The 19,866-nt window shown below is 52.2% G+C and overlaps 7 protein-coding genes across 7 annotated transcripts; 3 read left to right on the forward strand and 4 right to left on the reverse strand.

Annotated features, from left to right (window-relative positions):
- Nucleotides 1-195: 195 nt before the first annotated feature.
- J4E78_010961 (uncharacterized protein) lies at nucleotides 196-829 on the reverse strand (the record flags this gene model as incomplete). Its single annotated transcript, XM_049371535.1, has 2 exons — nucleotides 196-323; nucleotides 388-829. 2 exons carry the CDS (start codon nucleotides 827-829, stop codon nucleotides 196-198), a joined length of 570 nt encoding a protein of 189 aa, XP_049216762.1.
- Nucleotides 830-1,522: 693 nt separating this feature from the next.
- Nucleotides 1,523-3,071, forward strand: J4E78_010962 (uncharacterized protein; the record flags this gene model as incomplete). Its single annotated transcript, XM_049371536.1, has 3 exons — nucleotides 1,523-1,793; nucleotides 1,844-2,692; nucleotides 2,743-3,071. The coding sequence occupies 3 exons, from the start codon at nucleotides 1,523-1,525 to the stop codon at nucleotides 3,069-3,071; spliced, it is 1,449 nt and encodes a 482-aa protein (XP_049216763.1).
- Nucleotides 3,072-3,386: 315 nt separating this feature from the next.
- Nucleotides 3,387-5,496, reverse strand: J4E78_010963 (uncharacterized protein; the record flags this gene model as incomplete). Its single annotated transcript, XM_049371537.1, has 2 exons — nucleotides 3,387-5,078; nucleotides 5,125-5,496. The coding sequence occupies 2 exons, from the start codon at nucleotides 5,494-5,496 to the stop codon at nucleotides 3,387-3,389; spliced, it is 2,064 nt and encodes a 687-aa protein (XP_049216764.1).
- Nucleotides 5,497-6,390: 894 nt separating this feature from the next.
- J4E78_010964 (uncharacterized protein) lies at nucleotides 6,391-7,795 on the forward strand (the record flags this gene model as incomplete). Its single annotated transcript, XM_049371538.1, has 2 exons — nucleotides 6,391-6,924; nucleotides 6,974-7,795. The coding sequence occupies 2 exons, from the start codon at nucleotides 6,391-6,393 to the stop codon at nucleotides 7,793-7,795; spliced, it is 1,356 nt and encodes a 451-aa protein (XP_049216765.1).
- Nucleotides 7,796-9,248: 1,453 nt separating this feature from the next.
- Nucleotides 9,249-12,664, reverse strand: J4E78_010965 (uncharacterized protein; the record flags this gene model as incomplete). Its single annotated transcript, XM_049371539.1, has 4 exons — nucleotides 9,249-10,825; nucleotides 10,875-12,109; nucleotides 12,153-12,425; nucleotides 12,657-12,664. 4 exons carry the CDS (start codon nucleotides 12,662-12,664, stop codon nucleotides 9,249-9,251), a joined length of 3,093 nt encoding a protein of 1,030 aa, XP_049216766.1.
- Nucleotides 12,665-14,170: 1,506 nt separating this feature from the next.
- J4E78_010966 (uncharacterized protein) lies at nucleotides 14,171-15,285 on the reverse strand (the record flags this gene model as incomplete). Its single annotated transcript, XM_049371540.1, has 2 exons — nucleotides 14,171-14,631; nucleotides 15,246-15,285. 2 exons carry the CDS (start codon nucleotides 15,283-15,285, stop codon nucleotides 14,171-14,173), a joined length of 501 nt encoding a protein of 166 aa, XP_049216767.1.
- A 1,538-nt stretch (nucleotides 15,286-16,823) lies between these two features.
- J4E78_010967 (uncharacterized protein) lies at nucleotides 16,824-17,636 on the forward strand (the record flags this gene model as incomplete). The annotated part of the gene is made up of 1 exon (XM_049371541.1): nucleotides 16,824-17,636. One exon carries the CDS (start codon nucleotides 16,824-16,826, stop codon nucleotides 17,634-17,636), a length of 813 nt encoding a protein of 270 aa, XP_049216768.1.
- Nucleotides 17,637-19,866: the final 2,230 nt, after the last annotated feature.

Here is a 19,866-nt window from a genome sequence, read left to right on the forward strand (position 1 = left end):
TTCTGTGTACTCAACTATCTATTAGACACTCACTCCCATACGAGCAAGAAAACTGACAGGTGCAGGCAGGTCTAGTTGTCCTCTGTCGACTAGATTGATGTGATGTCATTTATTTCATTTCTATCCAATGTGTGCTCTTTGATTATCGAGTCTTTTCGCTAAACAGACACAGCGCAGCTCAGCATATGGCGCTCTCTAACCCATCAACGGGGCCCAGTCCTTCTTTGCCTGCTCGGTGAAGAAAGGCTTGACGTAGATGCCCTTGCCAAGAGTGAATCCCTTGCTCCTCAATAGCATGTACATGGCGTTGAGGTGGAAGTAGCCTGAAAGTCCGTGTGAGCATACATTCTACATTTGACATGTAGTTCCATCGAGGGTAATACTAACTGTTGGGAATGACGAAGCTGTTATAGTATTCAGCCAAGTTAGACATAGTCATAGTCTTGCCCGCAACGGTTACATCGAAGCTCTTTCCAGCGCTCTCGTTGTAAGTCTTCTCGTCAACGGCGTCAAAGACAGCGGCAAACTGCTTGAAGAAGTTGATGACGTCGTCGAGGGACGAGAATGACGAGGGGTCCAGGTTAGGGGGTGCGGCCGATCCGTTGAGCTTCAGGGTGGTGAGGCCATCGAGTGGGAACTTGCCGACGAGGATGGGTTGCATGCGGAGGGGAAGCATGTCGCCGAGCTGGGCGTTGAGAAGGTCCTGGTCGGAGGGCAGCGAGCTGTTCTTTGCCTGCTCTTCCTTGGCTGCTGTGAGGAAGCCAACAGCGCTGTTGGCGATGCCCTTGAAGGTGGGCACGGTGGCCTGGTAGAAGGAGGTGGAAGCCATTTTGGTGAGTATGTATGTATGTCGAAGTGGGGGTTATATGTTAAGTAAGAGTATATTCAGATAGATGTATGAGCGAAAATTTGTATAGGTGTGTGAAGAAAAAGAAAAGGGCGATCGCCCGAGTTATCTATATACCTGAGTACTCAGGATTCTGGAATGTACCCCTCGATCCGCACGTAACACGTACGTCGGCCCATTGTTTGTCGTTAACCCCGTTCCGATAATCCTGTCTCAGACCCCGTAGACTGCATAGCGCCGTTGAACTGCCGAGTGTGTGGGCTCAGGGTTTCTAGTCTACTGCACTGCTGTGGATACAGTAGGCAATCGAGTTATACATAGTTCTTTTGCAGTGAATGAGCTCATGACCGTTGGATTAGTCATCGGACGAACAAGGTTTGTGTTAGACGTAGGATCTTTGGAGTATCAGGCTCAGACATGTAATGTAGATGTAATGCGCCTGCATGCATCCTGAGGTGGTGAGACTGGAGAGCGGGCCTTTCCGCACTAGTCCTGCACAGCATTGCCCCGCCTAGTCCAGAGCACAGACCACAAAATTTCTACGTTCGCCGCCGTAAACCTCGGCATGCACGTACAGGACGGACTACTTCACATCCGTCACGGTAATCGCTGACACATCCTTGGTGGATACTATTCCGCTCTCCAGTTTCACGTCTAGAAAATTAATCATCAAGCATGGCCAAGCGGAAACGCAGCGCGAATGCGCAACTGCAGGCTGCAAAGAAGCAGTACCCGAACAGCATTCCAAGTCCACCACAAGATGCTAATCCACTCGAGCCAGCAAGCGTACATTCGGTCATCTCATCTGAAGAGATCGAGGTCGCAATTGAGACATTACAAACGCTATCCTCACATCCACTACTAATCAAGTCAAAAGCGTGCAAAGACCTGAGGACTGCTGTATACGACTTCCGTCAAGCATGTACTACCGGCCTGAACTCAGTTGGTATGTCTGATATCTTGGGTTTCTAAATCGAAGACTAAGCGTAAGAATAGATGGCAGTAACCTCACTGCGCGCATATCAGGTGCGCTCACAGACGCCAAGTACACAGAAGCCCTTATCCTGTTGGCGGAGATGCGCATCAGGAAAGACACCCCAACACTAGGTGCTCTTTGTCGCTGGGTGCGTACTCTGGACGTAGTCTCCGGACTGTCGATTCATGTGCAGGTCCCTAGTCATACAGTAGTCGGTACGAATGCGCAAAACGACGAACTGATCGGCGTGCTGGACTCAATATTGCGAGTTACGGGTCCGACGGACACAACAGGTCACGGCATAGATATCGCATCAGGTATCTCATTACAAGACACATGGGATCTACGAGGCACCAGCAAACCCACTCGTCAAGTACGGAAAAGTGTTGAAGACAAGAGCATCTTCAAATCATGCTCCCCCGACCTCAAGGACCGCTTCCGCATTATCGAAACTACCGCCGGTCTGCAGCGCAAACCACCGAACCTTCACCCTGCAATCCTTTACGCCTCCCAAGACGACGCCGTTCTGCTCGGCAAAGGACCCAAGACAGAATGCTTCAAGCACCCAATCGTACCTAACCTCCGACTGATCAAGGACGTACTTTCTCCAGAGGAATGCTCCTCCATCATCGCAGCCGGCGAAACTATAGAGTTCATCCCCGACGCGCCCATGCGACCGCAAGGTGAAGACACTAGTGTGCTAGCACACAACTTCTACTGGATCGTCGACCAAGCATTCCACGACAAGCTCTGGGAAAGAGTGAAAGCGTTTGTGCCGGACAGCGTGACTGGCAAGAAAGTCCGCGGTATCAACCGACGCTTCAGAGTGTACAGATACGTGCCTGGTGCTGAGTATCGTATGCATATCGGTTCGTAGATTCTGAACAATCCAAAATGATCCATGTGCTAACTCTGGCAGATGGCGCATGGCCACCCTCAGGCATTGATCCCGTTACCGATGCTTACAAATACGATGCGTCGCCAGCCGACGCGCGCCAGTCGTCTCTCTTCACCTTCCTTATCTACCTGAACGACGAGTTCAAGGGTGGTGAGACGACTTTCTTCGTTCCTAGTGTTAAGGAGGGTGTTATCAACGCTTACCCTGTCAAGCCTATCATGGGCAGTGTCGCGGTATTTCCGCATGGCGAGGCGCAAGGAGCGCTACTTCACGAAGGCACGGGGGTTGTTGAGGGTGCGAAGTATGTTATTAGAACGGATGTCGAGTATGATGTCGACAGTACAGCCTGAGGAGCTGCGCTTCATGTCGTACTATAGCAGGGACGGCCGCGCAATTTCGCATGATGTCTGCAGAAACACATCACAACAAAAAATATCAGAAGGAGGATACAACCCAGTTTCGTGCAGCAGACAGATCCCATATCGTCATTTCCAGTCATCCAGAACGTGCTATGTAGTCATGCTAACCCCCAAGTCCCGACCCGATCTCGTTTCCCCCAAAGAAAAATGGACAAACCACATCATGTGTATAGAACATCGTCACAAGAAAAGCCCTTGAACCTAGATACCATCAAACGCCTCCCTAGTAGAAAAGAACACAAAAACCTAATAAGCAACACCGCTAACCTTCCTCTGCGTCATCCCACTCCACCCACCGCCCCTCCCCTCCTCAGCGATCTTCCCACTAACATCTCTCCTGCGTCCCGGCGTACCCAGATCCGAGTCGTCAAACTCATAAGGGTTGATGTAATCGACACCGGAGCGGCTGACGACGCGCGGCGACTGGCCCTGCTTGGGTGTGTAGTTCGCCTCGCCCGTGCGCTTGATGCTCGTGTAACTCTTCTTGTGCAGCGTGAACGGCGAGCCGGCCACGTTGTTGTGCGTGGGGACGGGTGGAGGAGTGTTGACGGCGTATTGTTTTGTGGCGCTGGGGAAGTGGTTGGGTTGTTGGCGGAAGGAGCCTTTTGTGGGGGAGGGAGAGTTGGAGGCGCTGCGCACGCCTTCGGTCGCGGCTTGGAGGTTGCCGTAGTACCGCGATTTCGGGGTGCCGGAGCGGGAGTGCGACCGGTCGAACGTCTTTTCGGTGGAGATGGAGGTTGTGGTCTTGGTGCGCTGGAGGCTGGGTGGGGGAGGGGAGGTGGCTTTGTAAGGGTCGTAGAAGGTGGCTGTGCCGGGGGGAGATGGCGGGTTTTGGCTGAGGGGGTTCATGCGTAGAGGTTCGGGTGCCTCGGGCTCTTCTTCGTAGTCGGAGACGTCGTCGTAGGGTGAGACAGTGTTGTAGCCGTTGTTCGCGTTTGAGGGAAACATTGTCTGCTTGGGCGCTGGGTAGTGGTCGTGGTGCTCGTCTTCCTCGTCGGGATGCACGAACCAGTTGTCGTTCTTGAGGCTTTGCTGGGAGTTGCGCTGGAGGGAGAGATCACCAGTCGCTTCTTGTTTGGAAGAGCGTGCGGTTCCGGGAGGAGTGTGGAAGGATTCCTTCGAGGAGGACGAGGTAACGTGGGATCCGCCACGAGAGTGTCGTTTGATGTTCGCTTGTTGGGAGAGCATAGACTTGCGTTGGGCCAGTGTTTGATTGTCTTCCTCGTCGTTGAGTAGATCGTCACGGTGGTTGAGCTCTTTGCGGGACTGGTATGCGGAAGGAGGCTGGGAGTACATGGAGAAGCGCTCCCTGGATTGGCGAGCTGAAGCAGGTGTATGGGGCGAATATGTAGTTTCCGAGTCTGTTCGCGTGTGCATGAATGCGACCTGGTTCTTGGTAGGGCTTGGAACGTCGCTGTAGATGTAGGAAGGTGTCTTTGAATCACGGCGATCTCCAGCAATGGTACTCTGATCGCTGAATCTCTTCTCTTGGTCCGACGTAAGAGGTGTAATGGCTGAGATTGAAGAGTTCTTGTGCTTGTGCTTGGTCTTTCTGCGCGAAGTCAGGTTGTCCTCAAGCGGGTTCATGTCCGGTGGTAGCTTTGAGATCTTCCTGAAGAGGATAGCCAAGTACAGATCAATGGCGGTTGAGAGGACGTGGAGGCCGCCGGTAGCAATTGCGGTAATCCACGTTGTCAACAGGACTATGTTTGTCTCATTGTCTGTAGGGAACATGGTGCGCCACCGCCCAAGTGTTCCGGCATCCATATCGGAGTTGCGACGAGCCATGAGTACGGTGAAGACGTAGAACGGGATAAAACCAGCGTCGGTAACGAGAGCAAAGAAGTGGTAGCTGGCGGAGCTTCCGGCTGGTCGCGTCTTGGGATTACGGACTAGATGGTATATCGCGTATAGACAAACGATGAGGTCCACACCGGGCTGTTTGTGTTAGCGAAGTCTTAAATGTTGACTGAGTTGTGCATACCGGTATCCTCAAAATATAGCCCTCTGTATCTTGCGCACCTCGAATGAAGATACCGCACAGCATGATGCCAATTGCGCCAAGCAGAGTGAGGATCTTCAGACTGAACTGGATCCATCGCGCAATGTCGATGAAGACTTTCGTCTTCGGGCTCATCTCCTTCGCGTGTGTGTTACCATACGGAAGGATGAGGTAGCTGTCCGGGTGCTTGTTGAAGTCGATGTAAGGACCTTCCTGCTTCTTCTTTGGTGGTGGAGGAGGCATGCGACTAGCCATGGTAACGGCCTTTGGATTGAACGTCGACCGGGTGGGGTCGGTGTCAATCATGGAATCCCTCGACGCTGCGTACATATGGGGCTGCCAGCGGCCTGCCATTGTTGCGATTGAGAGCGAGAAGTAACGAAGGAAGGAAGTTCTGCTGCACACGACCGTCAGAACAGAAGGTGGGAGACGTCTTCTCGCTTATTAGCAAAGAGATGCAAATGCTGGTTGATAGCTGACATGGGCCCACGCGGGGACCTGGGGTGATATGTATGTAAATATGGGGTTGTCATGACAACAATCAATATCGACCAATGTAGATCCAGAACGGCTCATGACGTGAGGAAGCACGGATGGGACGGGTTTAGGCATTGACTAGTCGCAGCCACGAGCGGCTGAAACCTGTATTAGCCAGGAACATGTGGGGGCCCAATGAGTTGCAGCAAGGAATTGTGGTCAGGTTTGCTTTGTCGGTGGTTTGAGCGGCACGTTGGGCAGAGGAGAGGCCCAACAATACGATGACCAGATTATGGGAGACAAGAAGCATTGAATCAGACTTGCCCTCACTCATCATGATCAAGTGAGGATTTGATGGTCGCGGCGTTGCATGGGTCCAAGGTTGGGTGCCATTGACTTCGGGAGCGCCATCTGGTGGACCTTAGTCATCTCCAAGTTCCTCGTGCGGCGATCGCCGCTATCAGATGCAAGGACCTTCACACCATGCACCTTGTCCGGCACCTACAGAGGACGCCCTATGTTTGCGCTAGCTGCACTCAACGCATATCAGGCGCGTCGGCTCCGATAATACGCGACCATGGTACCTTGAAGCATGGGAGAGCGATCAGCACGATACGATATCGGACAACAAAGCCGTCTCCATACAACAGCGCATGTGCAACACCAAGACCACATCGCAATGCCTACAGCACGACTGCAAGCGCGCGCGGGCGCCTTCGCGTCGCAATTATCGGCTCTGGACCGGCAGGCTTCTACACGGCATACCGGTTGATGAACAAGAACCAAAATGCCGTCGTTGACATGTACGAGCAACTTCCGGTGCCGTATGGGCTTGTCCGCTACGGTGTCGCGCCGGACCATCCAGAGGTCAAGAACTGCCAGGACACGTTCGAGGAGGTCGCGCAATCCCCGCGCTTCAACTATATTGGCAATGTGAGGGTCGGACACGATATCGAGTTGGCCAAGATGAAGCCCCACTACGACGCGATACTGTTCTCATACGGCGCAAGTGAAGATAGGCAATTGGGAATTCCAGGCGAAGATTTACCGGGTGTATACTCAGCAAGGTCTTTTGTAGGATGGTACAATGCGCTGCCGCAGTTTCGGAGCCTGGAACCCAATCTCCAAGCTGGCGAACAGGCAGTCGTCATAGGGCAGGGAAATGTGGCGCTGGATGTTGCGCGCATATTGCTCAGCCCTGTCGACAGTCTACGGCATACCGACATCTCGGAGCAGGCTATCCAGACGCTATCAGAGAGTCGGGTGCGATCTGTAAGGGTCGTTGGCCGGCGTGGGCCAATACAGGTACGTCTCATTATCCGCATGCATTGATATATCGCTTACTGGAAGCCAGGCTGCCTTCACTGTCAAAGAAGCTCGCGAGCTCATGAACATCCCCTCCGTCGCCTTCGAACCAATCGACCGCTCCCTCTACCCACCCGAGATCAAGAAGCTCCCCCGAGTACAAAAGCGGATAGCTGAAGTCCTTCTCAAAGGTAGCAAGGCTGCTAAAGAGGAAGCGTCTCGGTCATGGGCCCTTGACTTCATGCAAGCGCCCAAGTCGATGCGCGCAGACGCTGGTCACCTCTCTTCAATCGCCTTTACAAAGCAACAATTTGTCCCCGACGCCGATCCTTTCGACCAACGAGCCCGCGTCACACCCACAAACGAAGAGACATCGCTGGAGGCCTCGCTGGCTTTTAGATCCGTAGGATACAAATCGACCGGTCTACCTGGCCTTTCCGACATCGGCGTACCCTTCGACGAGAAACTCGGCATAATACCCAACGACATGCACGGCCGTGTCATCACACCATCGGCAGGGCCTGGTAGTTTGACAGCTGGTCACGTTCATGGGTTATACTGTGCAGGCTGGGTCAAGCGCGGACCGACCGGCGTCATCGCCAGTACCATGCAAGACGCTTTTGCATCTGCAGACATTATTGCGCAGGACTGGGAGGCCGATGTGCCATTTTTGAACGATACCAGCGGCGACAATAGAAGCACGGGTCTCGGCTGGGATGGCATCAAAAATAACGTTACTAGTACAAGACCGCTGAGTTGGTCGGATTGGAAGAAGATCGACGAAGCTGAACGAGCTAGAGGCAAGAGCAAAGGGAAGGAGAGGGAGAAGTTCCAGAGCGTGGAGGAGATGCTCAAAGTTTTGGATGCATGAAGTCATGGTTTGAGAATTTTTAGAAACATGTATGCATGGCGTATTGACCCGATAGGTGCTTCTCTCCCGCCGGACATGTAGGTGAAGTTGGCAGCCTTTTGAAGTGTGCTTGTTGTACATGTTCATGTCGTTTTTGGTCCCTCAAGGACATCAACACATGACCCGCATCAACATGTTCTGCTCATGATATGATATAATTTGGCGGCGCAAGTCTTGCTCTTGACATTTGGCACATCTGCACAACTGACGCGTTCTAAATACGAGCGCTTTGTTTGCATGAACGATGCACACAGCCAGACGCAAATCATGTGTTCTTAGTTTATCGGTCGTGGAGAGCAGAAACTCACACATCCGCGATTTCCTTGGATCTTTGGAAATTTGTGCTAGAGATTGATGTGCAGAAGTCCTCTCCAGGCATAGTTGAAAGTTTACATAGGCCGACCGGCCCACCAACGAGGTCGCGAACGCACACAACGAAGAGATTCATCGCGATCTACTGTTGCAAGGTGCTCTTCTCATAAACCGGAGCCATCTTGTTTTGCGTTTCTTCCACACAAATCATTATGGATGGGGGCATCTCTTTTGAAAACACAGCTCAGGAAAAGACATGTCTCTGTATCGATGAGATTTAGTTTCTTGAGACCGCGCGTTGTGTTGAAGAGAAGAAGACGTCTGCACCACCGAGCTGATTTTATACGCGCTTGCAGCAGCCGGCTGCATGGGAAAGAACTTGGTGAGTTTTCGAATATAGAATGTAGCCGATGCTAGTCAGATACTCCAGGCCCACCAACATAACAGGAACAATACTCGGTTTTTAGTTTCCGACATGCGTTCCGTCTCTTCTCTTTTGAGAAGCAGCGCCGCAAAGCATCCTTTGGTTTGACAAAAGTTTTGGAAGAGCAGAGCCCGGAGGAGTCTTCATGGCGGTTGTAATGGGCGTATTCGGATTTTGGAGCAAGGCGGAGGCAGCGACCGACATGTTTGGGTGTAACCTTCATTTTGGGGTATCGAGAAAGAGTAGAACATTTCAAAGTTGGATGTTGGAAGACGAGCACAACATGTGATCTTGCTGTGGACTTTTCGATCTCAGTCTCATAGGTAGAAAGCGTCTGTTGTTTTGGAAGCAGACAGGAAGGCCGCAAACATGACTTGGTTGATATAATACTTTGGAAATATTCCAGGAGAGTTTGAGTAATGAGGAGTGAACACAGAGTACGAAAGCCAGATTTATATACTCGGCTGACGGCCGACAGCGGCGTCGCGGAAACTACCGGGTCTCCGTTTGTGTCCTTGAGTGATCAATCACATGAGCCACGATCATCCGCATCACCATCGAGCTTGATCAACACGCGCATAGTCTCTCAGAACGTACTTCAATCGGATCTATTCGTATTTCTATCATACATCATGGTATACATGCGGCTTGTCCTGCTTCCAATGTCCCCACGTCCCTTTATCGGTTCCCAAAACCCATAAAGCTATCCCTCACAGGTACATTCCCATCAATCGGCCTGCTATACCTACTACTAACAGTTTTCTGAGTCCTCGTCGTCATATACAAACTCGCTGGCATAGGCGGAGGCCACAAATCTTGAACAGTGACGCCAGTCATCCTCGGTCCGGTAGCGGCTGCCATCGGGGGCCGGGGAGATAGCAAGGGGTCAAACACGCCCGAAGAGGGGCGACGTTCTCCGTATGTAGTCGACCGGTTGTAGAACTCTTCGTCGCCATAATTCATACTTTGGACAGGGTATGTGTAGCCTCCAGTCTTCGGGTTGTATATGCCGCGCTCCTGGTAGTTGATCCGCTCTTCGGGTGAGAGGAAATTGTCGTCTTGTGCTTCTGCTTCATTGATGCTTCCTTCTTTCCTGAAGTTGAATGGAGTGCCGATGCCGCTATCTTCGGATCCTTTGAGCTCTTCAGTCTTTCGTTGGGTGAGTTTGGGTTTGGTGGTGATCAATCTGGAAACGGATAGTGGGTCTTTCCTGTCGAAACCGAACGTGGCCATCGTGTCGCTTCGTTTGAGGCCACTAGAACCAACAGTCGTTGTTCGAGTTATGCCAGCCGCCTCTTTCTTGGCAATGTGTTGTTCCAACCAGGCTCGAATACCGACTAATGCCGTGGCACTGATCTGTATCATCAAGACTATACTCACGAGACCAGAAACGCTCGCTGAGGTCAGCACCGCGTCAGCGACGCAAAGTGATATGGCACGCAGTGTGGCGAAACCCTGTAAGAAGGCGAATTGGCCCAGCCCCAATAGTAGCTGGGTACTGATACCACTGATGAGGTAGATGCGTTGCGGTGTCTTCGCAACCGCGATAGGGCCTTTAATGCCGGCGAATGCTGCGGGTGAGGGATGCGGGATCTCTGTACGAAGACGAACGATGGAGAATCCCACTGCTGGGAAAAGGAATATGAGACAAACGAGGCCCATGATGCCATGTGTGTCGCGGAAATGACGAGAGCTTCCCATACCGACCATACCTAGGACTATACCAGTGATGCCTAGAATGGCAAACGTAATCAACAGGCCCATGCGCCATTTCCTGTTCTTGGCTTCATCAACTGGGAAGCCGGTCAGGACAGAGAACCGCCAGACTACGCCTAGGACAAGGTATAATGGAAGGAAGGTAAGAAAGGCGAGACCAGCGAACAAGACGTGTAATCCTGTGATGACTGCGAACGGGACGAGCGCCAGGCCATTGATCTTCACACTCTGGCTTTCGATGACAATCTCGAACATGTTTCCTTCGGATAAAACTGTAATAGGTCCTCGGGGCAGTGCTTGCAACACCGTTGGGTCGAGAGTCTGACCGAGTTGGCCCATCGCTTTGCTCATCATAGTAGCGTTCGCTTTGGCTGCAGCCATGGCACCGAAAGCTGCTGACGCGATGCCGCCGATTCCCTGACACGTGAGAGTATCGACCAATTTCTGTGCGCCTTTCTGCGCTGTGGCGGGGTCGATAGCTATAGGGAACTGGCTGGTTCCAACTTGAGATTGACGGGCGGTAATCAGACTAGATTCTACTGCGATGTGTCAATATATGCAACAACTCAGCCGGTAGCATTTTCTTACCTACACTGGAATCCTCGTGGAGCTCTCCGACAATGCTTCGACGTGACGGAGGAGCCACATCAGATTTTGACATGCCCTGTGTGAGGTTTCTGACGATCTCCGCAACCAATATCGTCGCTTTGCCTGTAAGCCCTCGCGCAAAGCCAACAGCCGAGCCATTCAGAGTATCGTTGAATTGTGTTGGAGCCAAAACTGGCACATTGTCGTATGCTGTATCCGGAAGGTCGCCGGTGATCAAGTTCTTGACTCCTCCGACAGAATACATCGCGCTCACAACGCCTTCGATGGTACCCCTAGCGAAGCCTTCCGCTGCCTTGGCGCCGTCGAGACCCTGTAATGCTTGAGGCGGGTTATTCGCAATGAACGATTTCGCTTGCTGTATGGCGGTACCGTTGATGAGCAGGTTGGAGAACAGGTTTTGCGTGAAACCTTCCGCAGCCAAGGCCGTTTGTTCGTTGTCGCTGTCAATATTACTAGCGATCATTGGCGGAGCATCCACTGCTTTGAAGTTCAATCCGATGGCGATTCCCATGCCTATACCCGCACCAGCCCCGGCGGCCATAGGTCGGAGCATGGCCTGGAGCTCGGTCATGTTGGGGAAGGCCGTCACAGACCCGATGTCTAGATTTGAAAAGTTGCTGCCCTGAATGAAAGACTGGCTAAGGCCTCTGGCGAAATGCTTTACAGTCCTCGGAAAGTCTATCGTGTCTGCTGTAGGATCCACAGATTGACGCTTCTGATTTTCAGATCCTGATGGCTCCGATGCTGTCAAGCCCAAGCCGTTTCTTGCGCCTTCTCCTAGGCCCAGTCCTGCTGCTGCCGCGATCTTGGGAAGATTCTGCATAAAGCTCGAGACACCGGAACTGTTTCCCAAACTCTTGATAGTGGCTCGAAGATCAATATTGGATACAATCGGCATTGCAACCCCAAGACCAAAATTTCCAGCTAGACCTTCAATGCTCGAATCAGACGAAGGCGCGAAACGTTGCTCTGTCAGACCGAACCCTACTGCAGTCGCGTTACCAATGCCAGATGCCAGGGCAAAGGCCGCAGGGGCGAGAGAGAAATTGTTGCTGTCGAAGGAAGGGGTGATTTGCCTCGATAGGCCGTTTCCAAGTTGCTGAGCGACGAGGTTCGCACCACTTGCTGAAGCGTTGTAGGTGGTGGCGATACTCGAAGCTATCGCGTTGGCTTCCTCCATGTCGGTCAGGTTGAGAGCAGTCGTTGTACCCATGCTGCTAATGGTTAGTCTGTTCGTTGTGGTGGGCGCCTACGTACCCTAAACCTATACCCAGAAACAAAGCGGGTGTACCAAGGGAGCCCGTCATCAAGTCCCCTAGGCTGCCCAGTACACCGGCCAATCCACCTGTGAGATTGAACCCGCCTATACCACCAGCACCCGTCAAATCTCGGAAAGTACTACTGATGTCATCCTGCAAGTCCCTCCTCTTTAGTTCTGACCCCTCTTTCGACCGAACGTGCTTGATACCATCCGTGAGATTGGCGCCAAAATTCTGGAGACTTTCCGAACGAAGCCTCTCACCAAGATCACTGGATGATAGTGCGATAGCTTCTGTTAGTGACAGTAGCGCACTGCGCAACCTTATGTCTTGATTGAGCGCATCGATGGTCTGTGTAGAGAAGATTGCTGTGAGGCTGTCTGGGTAATGCTCGCTCGCGAATGATCCCCGTGAGCCGAACCAAAAGGCAGCCGATGAGTAAAGCAAAAAGAAGGTCGTAAAGCATGCCAGTAGGTGCCAGACCGGCCTTTCAGAAGCAAACGCAAACATTATTATAAGGAAGTAGTGGGGTATCTCAAATACATGTGCAAGAAGAAACCAGAAGGCGAATGTGTCAATGGCGGTGGCCTGCCACAACACTCACTCAGGAACCAAGAGTAGGCGCCCGGCCAAGAGCCACAGCGATACTATATGTCGAGCAGAGTGGACATGGTGATGCTGTCCGGGGTGCCGTTCTTGAAACATCCTAGACGTAGAACTAGAAACGCTAGAAACATCAGAAACATGCCCACTTCATGTCGTACGTGCAGCATATCAAAGAGGCGCATTATGCGCTGGGGCCTGTTACTCCGTAATGCTGACACTTGCGCGAGGATCGCATTGCTGTAGATGGAGGACTGCTCGCAGTGAAGAAGTCTTACTGTAGGACAGGTCAGAGAAATATTTCTCCAAATCGAAGCCATCTAGCCGCCCGCATGATCGCAAAACCCATCTGTGGCCGAGACCATCTCTCGACGTCGCACAGGGTGCTGAAGGAGCAATAAAACAGCATTGCAGAGGGCTTTACCTCACTGCCGGGCTGTCCTAGTGGATGTGATCATCCCGCGACCGGCCCGTTCGGTAATGCGACGATCTTGAAACATGAGACATTGGCCAATGACCATGGACAACATTGAAGCTGTGTGATGAGCATTTTAATCGGCCAGTCAAGGTGCGAACAATGCCTGTAATGCGAGCGAATGGTAGTTCTCGAAGGACAAGAAGCGCGTGCCACCGAACATTGCGGTCTAGGATACCTTCGCGAGCTCCGATGCTGAGGCTGTGTCTGTGGGTTAGCGACTGTGGAGCATGTGAAGTACCAGATTTGCATTCATGGCACGCGCGACAAATTTGCGTTCTCTGTGACACGTGCAGACAGCTCTCCTGGAGCCGCAGGTGCTTGACAGTTCGCAGGTCGTGTTACTCAGGCTGAGTAAGGTTTGAGAACATCAGTGTCCATCGCATCCGTACTTTTAGGTTGAACGGAGCTGATGCGATTGCGATGTTGAGTTCGGTGTGCAACGGCGGAGAGAGGTCACGGATAAGTCGAAGGAACGAGTGAATATGGAAGGAACAGACGCGTCACGCGTCGCGTGTTGAGCAGCTGCTGACTAAGCGCGCGGCGGCTGATCTGCGCCGAGACGAGGCGCGTTTTCCCGCGTTCTGCTTCCTTGCCACAACACGAAACCGACAGCCACCTCTATTGCCCAGAGATGCAGTACACCCGCGATCTACCACACGCGACGACGGAGATCAAGGACTTCGCCTGCTCTATTCCGGCTTGGTGAAGATAATGCAGAGATGCCATGGGATGGCGTGTATCTGGAAACTTGGGGAACAACAAGAGTCGACGCACTGGGCTTTGAGTTTGCCTTAATATACTTTAGTATTCACGCTCCTTAATATGCTCAAATGACTTCCTGTAATGACTCTTGGAATCTCCCAACCCCCATTGCACGATACGAGACGATCTCATATTGCCACAACATCTACATCACCATCTTACTCTAATATAATCTACTCCGCATGATACAGCGCATTCATAGCCTTACCCGACCCAAATCCATGAGCCACCTCCGAGTCATGATCTACTGAATCAGCATCATCCCATTCCTCATCCTCATCCTCCTCACCATCACCAATAACAAACATACTCTGCAGCTTCTCCAATTGCTCCATATGATTCGCAGACATCCTCTTCCTTTCTTGAGCAGCACTCTCACGCATGACAAGCGAGTCTTGACGCTCAATCGGAGTCCACGACACCTTTTCTGGAACCCCGTCGTCCGTCCCACGTTCCAAGTCCGCGGGCTTCGTACCTGCAGGTAAAGCGATAGCTATGGCTACACGGTTGATGATGTCTAGCGCTGAGGGAAGAGGACGGTGGTAGGGAGGTATGACTAGGTTACCGACGGTTTCGAAGTGGCTGAGGAGGGAGAAACGGGGGTCGGGTATGGAGAGACGTTGGGATTCTTCGTCTGTGGTAGTAAATGCTGGGTTGGAACGGGGAGATGTGCGTCGCGAGAAAGTGTAAAGTCGGACCGGGTGGACGAAAATAAGAATTATGAAGATGGTTAGCAAGACCGCGCCTGCGCAGCTAGCGACTATGGCACCGACTTGGTCGTGGGTTAATGCCATGAGTATTGGCCGGGCTTGAGTTTGTGAAACTGATAGTTTGAAGGGTTTTTGTGGGCTGAGATGAAGCATTGAGACAGGAACTATCTTGATAAGCTGAAGCGACTGTGTGTTGAACATCCGGACATGTAGTCGCACAGTGCTTGAATCTTGGTCACATTGCGGGCCCGGGGATATCTGATAGCAGGATGTCCGCTAGCCGGTTCGAGCAACCGACCTCCTGTACTGAGTTGCGATTGATATATCTGTGTCTAACGTGAGGACGGGTCGTCGAGCCCGTTGCAAACTCCGTTCGATCTCCTGTTGGCGTTCTTGATTGGCCTTTCTCCGACGTCGATGTCGAAAGTAGCTTATAACTCCGACGACAATGGCTAAGATGGTTGCAGAGCCTAGTATGGAAACTATAATGATGATCGTTTGATTGGAGATGCCTTGGGGTTGCAGTTCCTCGACTGACGCTTCAGCGGATGCATCAGCCAGATCGACTTTGTGGACATGTGAGGCGATAATTGATGTAGCCATCTTTTCGTAAAGCAGATGACATTTGAAGTTATGACTATGGTCTTCGAGAGTAGAACAGGAATCTATAACTAACCGAGAGCATAGCCGAGTATCATCTTTGTTCGAAGAAGTTGCAGGAGACAAAGCCGTCAGTGTGCTGCGCCCAGTTGTACCACCGCAGATCACATTGCATACAAAGACGATGTACAAAACGTACTAATGGCAAGATATCATGATGAGAAGTGATGGCATATTATATCGATACATACTTAAAGTCCTACCTTGTCTTTGAATTTCTCCCACTGCGTTTGTCGAGCTTTCTTCTGCTCTTCGGCAATCCGATTCCAGTGCTCCCTGTAATTTTGAATGAACACTCTCGGCTTCCATTCTTTTCGCATCTCCTTGCAACGCTCTTCCTCAAGGAGACTTTTCTCGGCATTGTAACGCTGGAACCATCCTCGATGAGTGAGGCGGTCGTGAGGCTGAGGCGAGCTAGTGGCAGAAGAGACTGCAGACTTCCACCACGTGCGCAAGGCATGGAGATGGTGCTGGAAAGATGTCTTGCGTGGCGGTGTGTTAGTTAACGGAAGTATCGATTTCTTGGAACGACCGAAGAAGGTTCGTTTTAGCTTTCGTGAAAGCAGGAATGCAATGCCGAGAATCACGGCAACGGTAATCGGAATAATAGTCAAGGACTTGCGATCGATCCTCCAAAATACATTTCGCGTCGACATGATACGCGCTTCAGTCTCGGTAGATTGTGAGCCTGAAATGAGGCTGAGATCTTGGGTGATGTACTATCTAGAATGAAATTGCGGTGAGTGATTCCGTGATAAGGTCGAGACAAAGAGGAAGTCGTGCATGGACAAAGCGATCCAATCAGTATCTAGGCGCTAGTAAGTTTACAATGGTAGGGCGGTAGAGACCTATGTGCCAAAGCAATGATGGAGAACGAGTGGACAATACTGTTCACGATGTCTTCCCGTCGCACGGCAGCGGTCTGAGGCGTGGTGTGATGGATGCAAGTAGCGGTGGCGAGCGCGTGATGGTGAGCCAACCAACGACGTCATGAAATCCTCCATATTATCAAGGCCTCTGCCGCCCGATTCCGCAACCCTCATCGCTCCTTCCACCTTTGCTTTTGACCGATCGCATCAGTATCATGTCTGGTAACGCCTCGGAAACCGCGGTGGAGAAGTACCGTTACGAAATCCTCTTCGGCGCCTGGCTGGCCGTCACAGGCGCGACATTTCTCCGCATCAAGCGTCAGCCCTACTCGACCCGTCTGAAGATCGAGCAGTACGAGAGCATCTTCAAAGGCACATCGCTCAGTGCCGTGCTTATCGGAATTGGAATTACACCTGCGCGGACCACAGCAAGGCGATTCAGCGGGAATTGAGCGGAGAGGCTCGCTGTCGATGCTCCGCAGAGAAGGGGTGGAGAGGTCGCGTCTGGTTGACCTTGGCGCTTCCCCGCAACTTTCACATGCGAACACCCGTCATCGTTCCTTCCTTCTCCACCACGGGTCGCCATCATGTTCCTTCGACTGGGCTCATCCAGGGCTGAGCTCAGCCTGTGGAACCCCGTCTACGCCGTCACGCCCTTCATCCTGCTCTCCGTCTCGATCCCGCTCGCCTTCTTCGCCGTCGTCACCACCTCAATCGCCGTATCGCTCCTCTCCTTCCGCGCATTAACCGTATATTGCCGTCTCGCCATTGCAATCATAGGCGCATGGCTATCTCCTTCGACTTCGAAGCCAGTTCCGCTTCGGGTCCCTCTCATACCTTCGTCCGCCCGGCACTCCCCGACTGGGCAGCGCCATCGCCGCACAAGCACAGCTAGCACGACATCGTCGCAAGATGCAGCTCTACAGTCGGCGCATACGTCACGTCTCCTGAAACATAAGAACAACTCTCTCACGGCGCTCATTGGTACAAGCGAATTGACGCGTGACTTTGAGGGCGTGGGAGGGTGGAGAGTGCCGGGTGACGATGACGAAGAGGCGCTGTGGATGGGCATCAACTCACGGCTTCAATTGCCTGCCGAGACGCCTACCCGGAGGCATGCCCGGAGTTTGACAGGCGGCGCAAGCCCGGGCCAGCGGTGGAGTGCTGGATCAGAAGCGTTCCGCATGAGCCCGGTGCAGAGCAGGGCAAGGACACCAGTACGCTCTGCCATCGAGGACGGATCTGGCTACTTCCCTGTGCAGCCCACCTCAAATAGTCGGCGTGGTAGCGCCGGCTCCGAGACTGCCAAACAACACAACAGAAGGAAAAGTGGCAGTGGTAGCAGCATGTCAAGTACTGCCTCTGGTCTGGCTATCACGATGAAGGAAGCTGGCAAATGAATTAACTCCACGGACTACGCTTCTTTCCCGAAGCCCGCTTCATCTCGGCTCTGCAACAAGATTAGAGTTCGATTCTTCGATTCACCTAGACTACAAACCATGCCGCGCTGAATATGATAACGACCTTAGATACCCCGAAAGCGACTAACGCATCATTTCACACGAGCGTACGTCTAAGAAACCGAACCATCTCTCTCGCTCAAGACTCCGTCGTGATGCTTCCTCGATACGAAGAACCACCGTCACACACTTCAGATGGCGTCTTGTTTAACTTGAAGGATATTACGAATACACGGTCATAAGAAGCCGCCTATAGAGCAGAGAACGATACTACGTGCTGTATACGTCGACGCAGACGTGAACAGCTAGCTGTCCCAAGAGTACCGAATACGTCCTTGCTAGTACATAGCATCTTTATCTTCAAGGTTTTGCAGCTATGCATGTCTTAAACTGGCGATAATATATCTCCTTTTACATGCCAACTCTTCCTTGCGTCTCTATCGGGCTTCGAAATCAGCTAAAGGATTTGGAGGATGCCCTTGGCATGCAGCTGCCTACATGGGTTTGCAGCAATAGCAATTTACTTTTCATATACACTCAGAGCCCCACATGCGTATCGCAGTGATCGTCGAGTATGATACTGCCAGCGTTCTCAAAGGCTAAAATGAAGTCGTACGACATTTGGTCAGGACCCGAGGGAGTGACTCCCGGGCCCCGCAGCCATCACACCGATATTGGCTGTTCACTCAACAACATGTGATCGTGGGTCTGGTGCGAGAGACGGCAGGCAAGTCCGGAAAGCAGATATCTAGAGTCTACATTTTCTGTATGCTCACGTCGTGTATATTCTTGACATCTCGTCATTCCCATCTTCATTTCCAAGACCACCTCTCACAACCACAAACATGCGACCAACCCTCCTCCCCCTCCTCCTCCTCGCCCGCCATGTCTCCGCCCAACCCCCCTTCTTCAACATAACCATCCCCCCCATGCTCCGCTTCCAATGCTCCCAACTCGTCGTCGAGCGCCTCGACCCCCTCGTCACCCCCTCCCTAATCCCCTCCCCCCACCTCCACCAGATCGTCGGCGGAAACTCCTTCACAGCCTCCATGCCCCCCTCGCACGACCTCGTCACCGCCTCTACATGCACAAGCTGCACTTTCTCTGAGGACTTCTCAAACTACTGGACCGCAGTCTTGTACTTCCGCGCTCGCAATGGCACGTATAAAAGGGTGCCGCAGTTTGTTAGTGAGGGGCTGAAAGGCGCGGCGGGGATAACGGTGTATTATACGCCGGATACAAAGAATCAGACTGGTGTTACGGCTTTCAGACCCGGGTTTCGCATGTTGGTTGGGGATGCGTTGGCGACGGAGAAAACGTCGGCTCGGAAGGTGTGTTATAGGTGTATGCCGGAGACAGGTGATAACATGCATCTCAATTGCGCAGCGCCGGATGCGCAGACACTTCCTACGGGGTTCTGTCCCGGGGGTATTCGCTCTGTTATCACTTTTCCGACTTGCTGGGATGGCGTTAATTTGGATTCTCCGGACCATCAGAGTCATGTGGCGTATGCGGACGGGGCGGGAGAAACCGATGTCGGGCCTACGGGGACGTGTCCTGAGTCACATCCGGTGGCTATACCGCAGGTTATGTATGAGGTTATGTGGGATACAAGAGAGTTCAACGACGAGGCTTTGTGGCCGGAGGATGGGAGTCAGCCTTTTGTGCTTAGTACGGGGGACAGGTGAGTTCATTTTTCTCCTCCTCGAGCGTTGATCGAATCTAACGGGTTGTCAATACAGCGACGGGTTCTCGCAGCATGGAGACTACGTGTTTGGCTGGAAGGACGACTCACTCCAGCGTGCTATGAATGCGCGCTGCATAGGTGATAAGTGTTCGGTGTTGGACTCGCAGACTACTGAAGAAGCGATGAAGTGTACTATTCCGCGCACTGTTGATGAGGATGTTGATGGGTGTAAGTTATGCCGTATCGCTTTACAGATCCTCTTTGACTAATTACTCGATTCAGGGTTGGCTGAACTTCCTGGAGGTTTTATGAAGGTTTGACGAACGGGGAGAGTGCGTCTTTCGATGGAGGAGAATAACTGAATATTATCAATGTTGCAGTATACGTCGTCTCAGCCACGATTTACTTGTAAAGACTCAAATGTTTTCATGCGACACGTAAGGTTTGGAATTTGGTAGTGCAAGCTATTCATGGCATCCATCT

This window comes from Alternaria triticimaculans, assembly GCF_023758025.1.
Source record: "Alternaria triticimaculans strain BMP 0046 chromosome Unknown scaffold_43, whole genome shotgun sequence".
Lineage (NCBI taxonomy): Eukaryota > Fungi > Ascomycota > Dothideomycetes > Pleosporales > Pleosporaceae > Alternaria > Alternaria triticimaculans.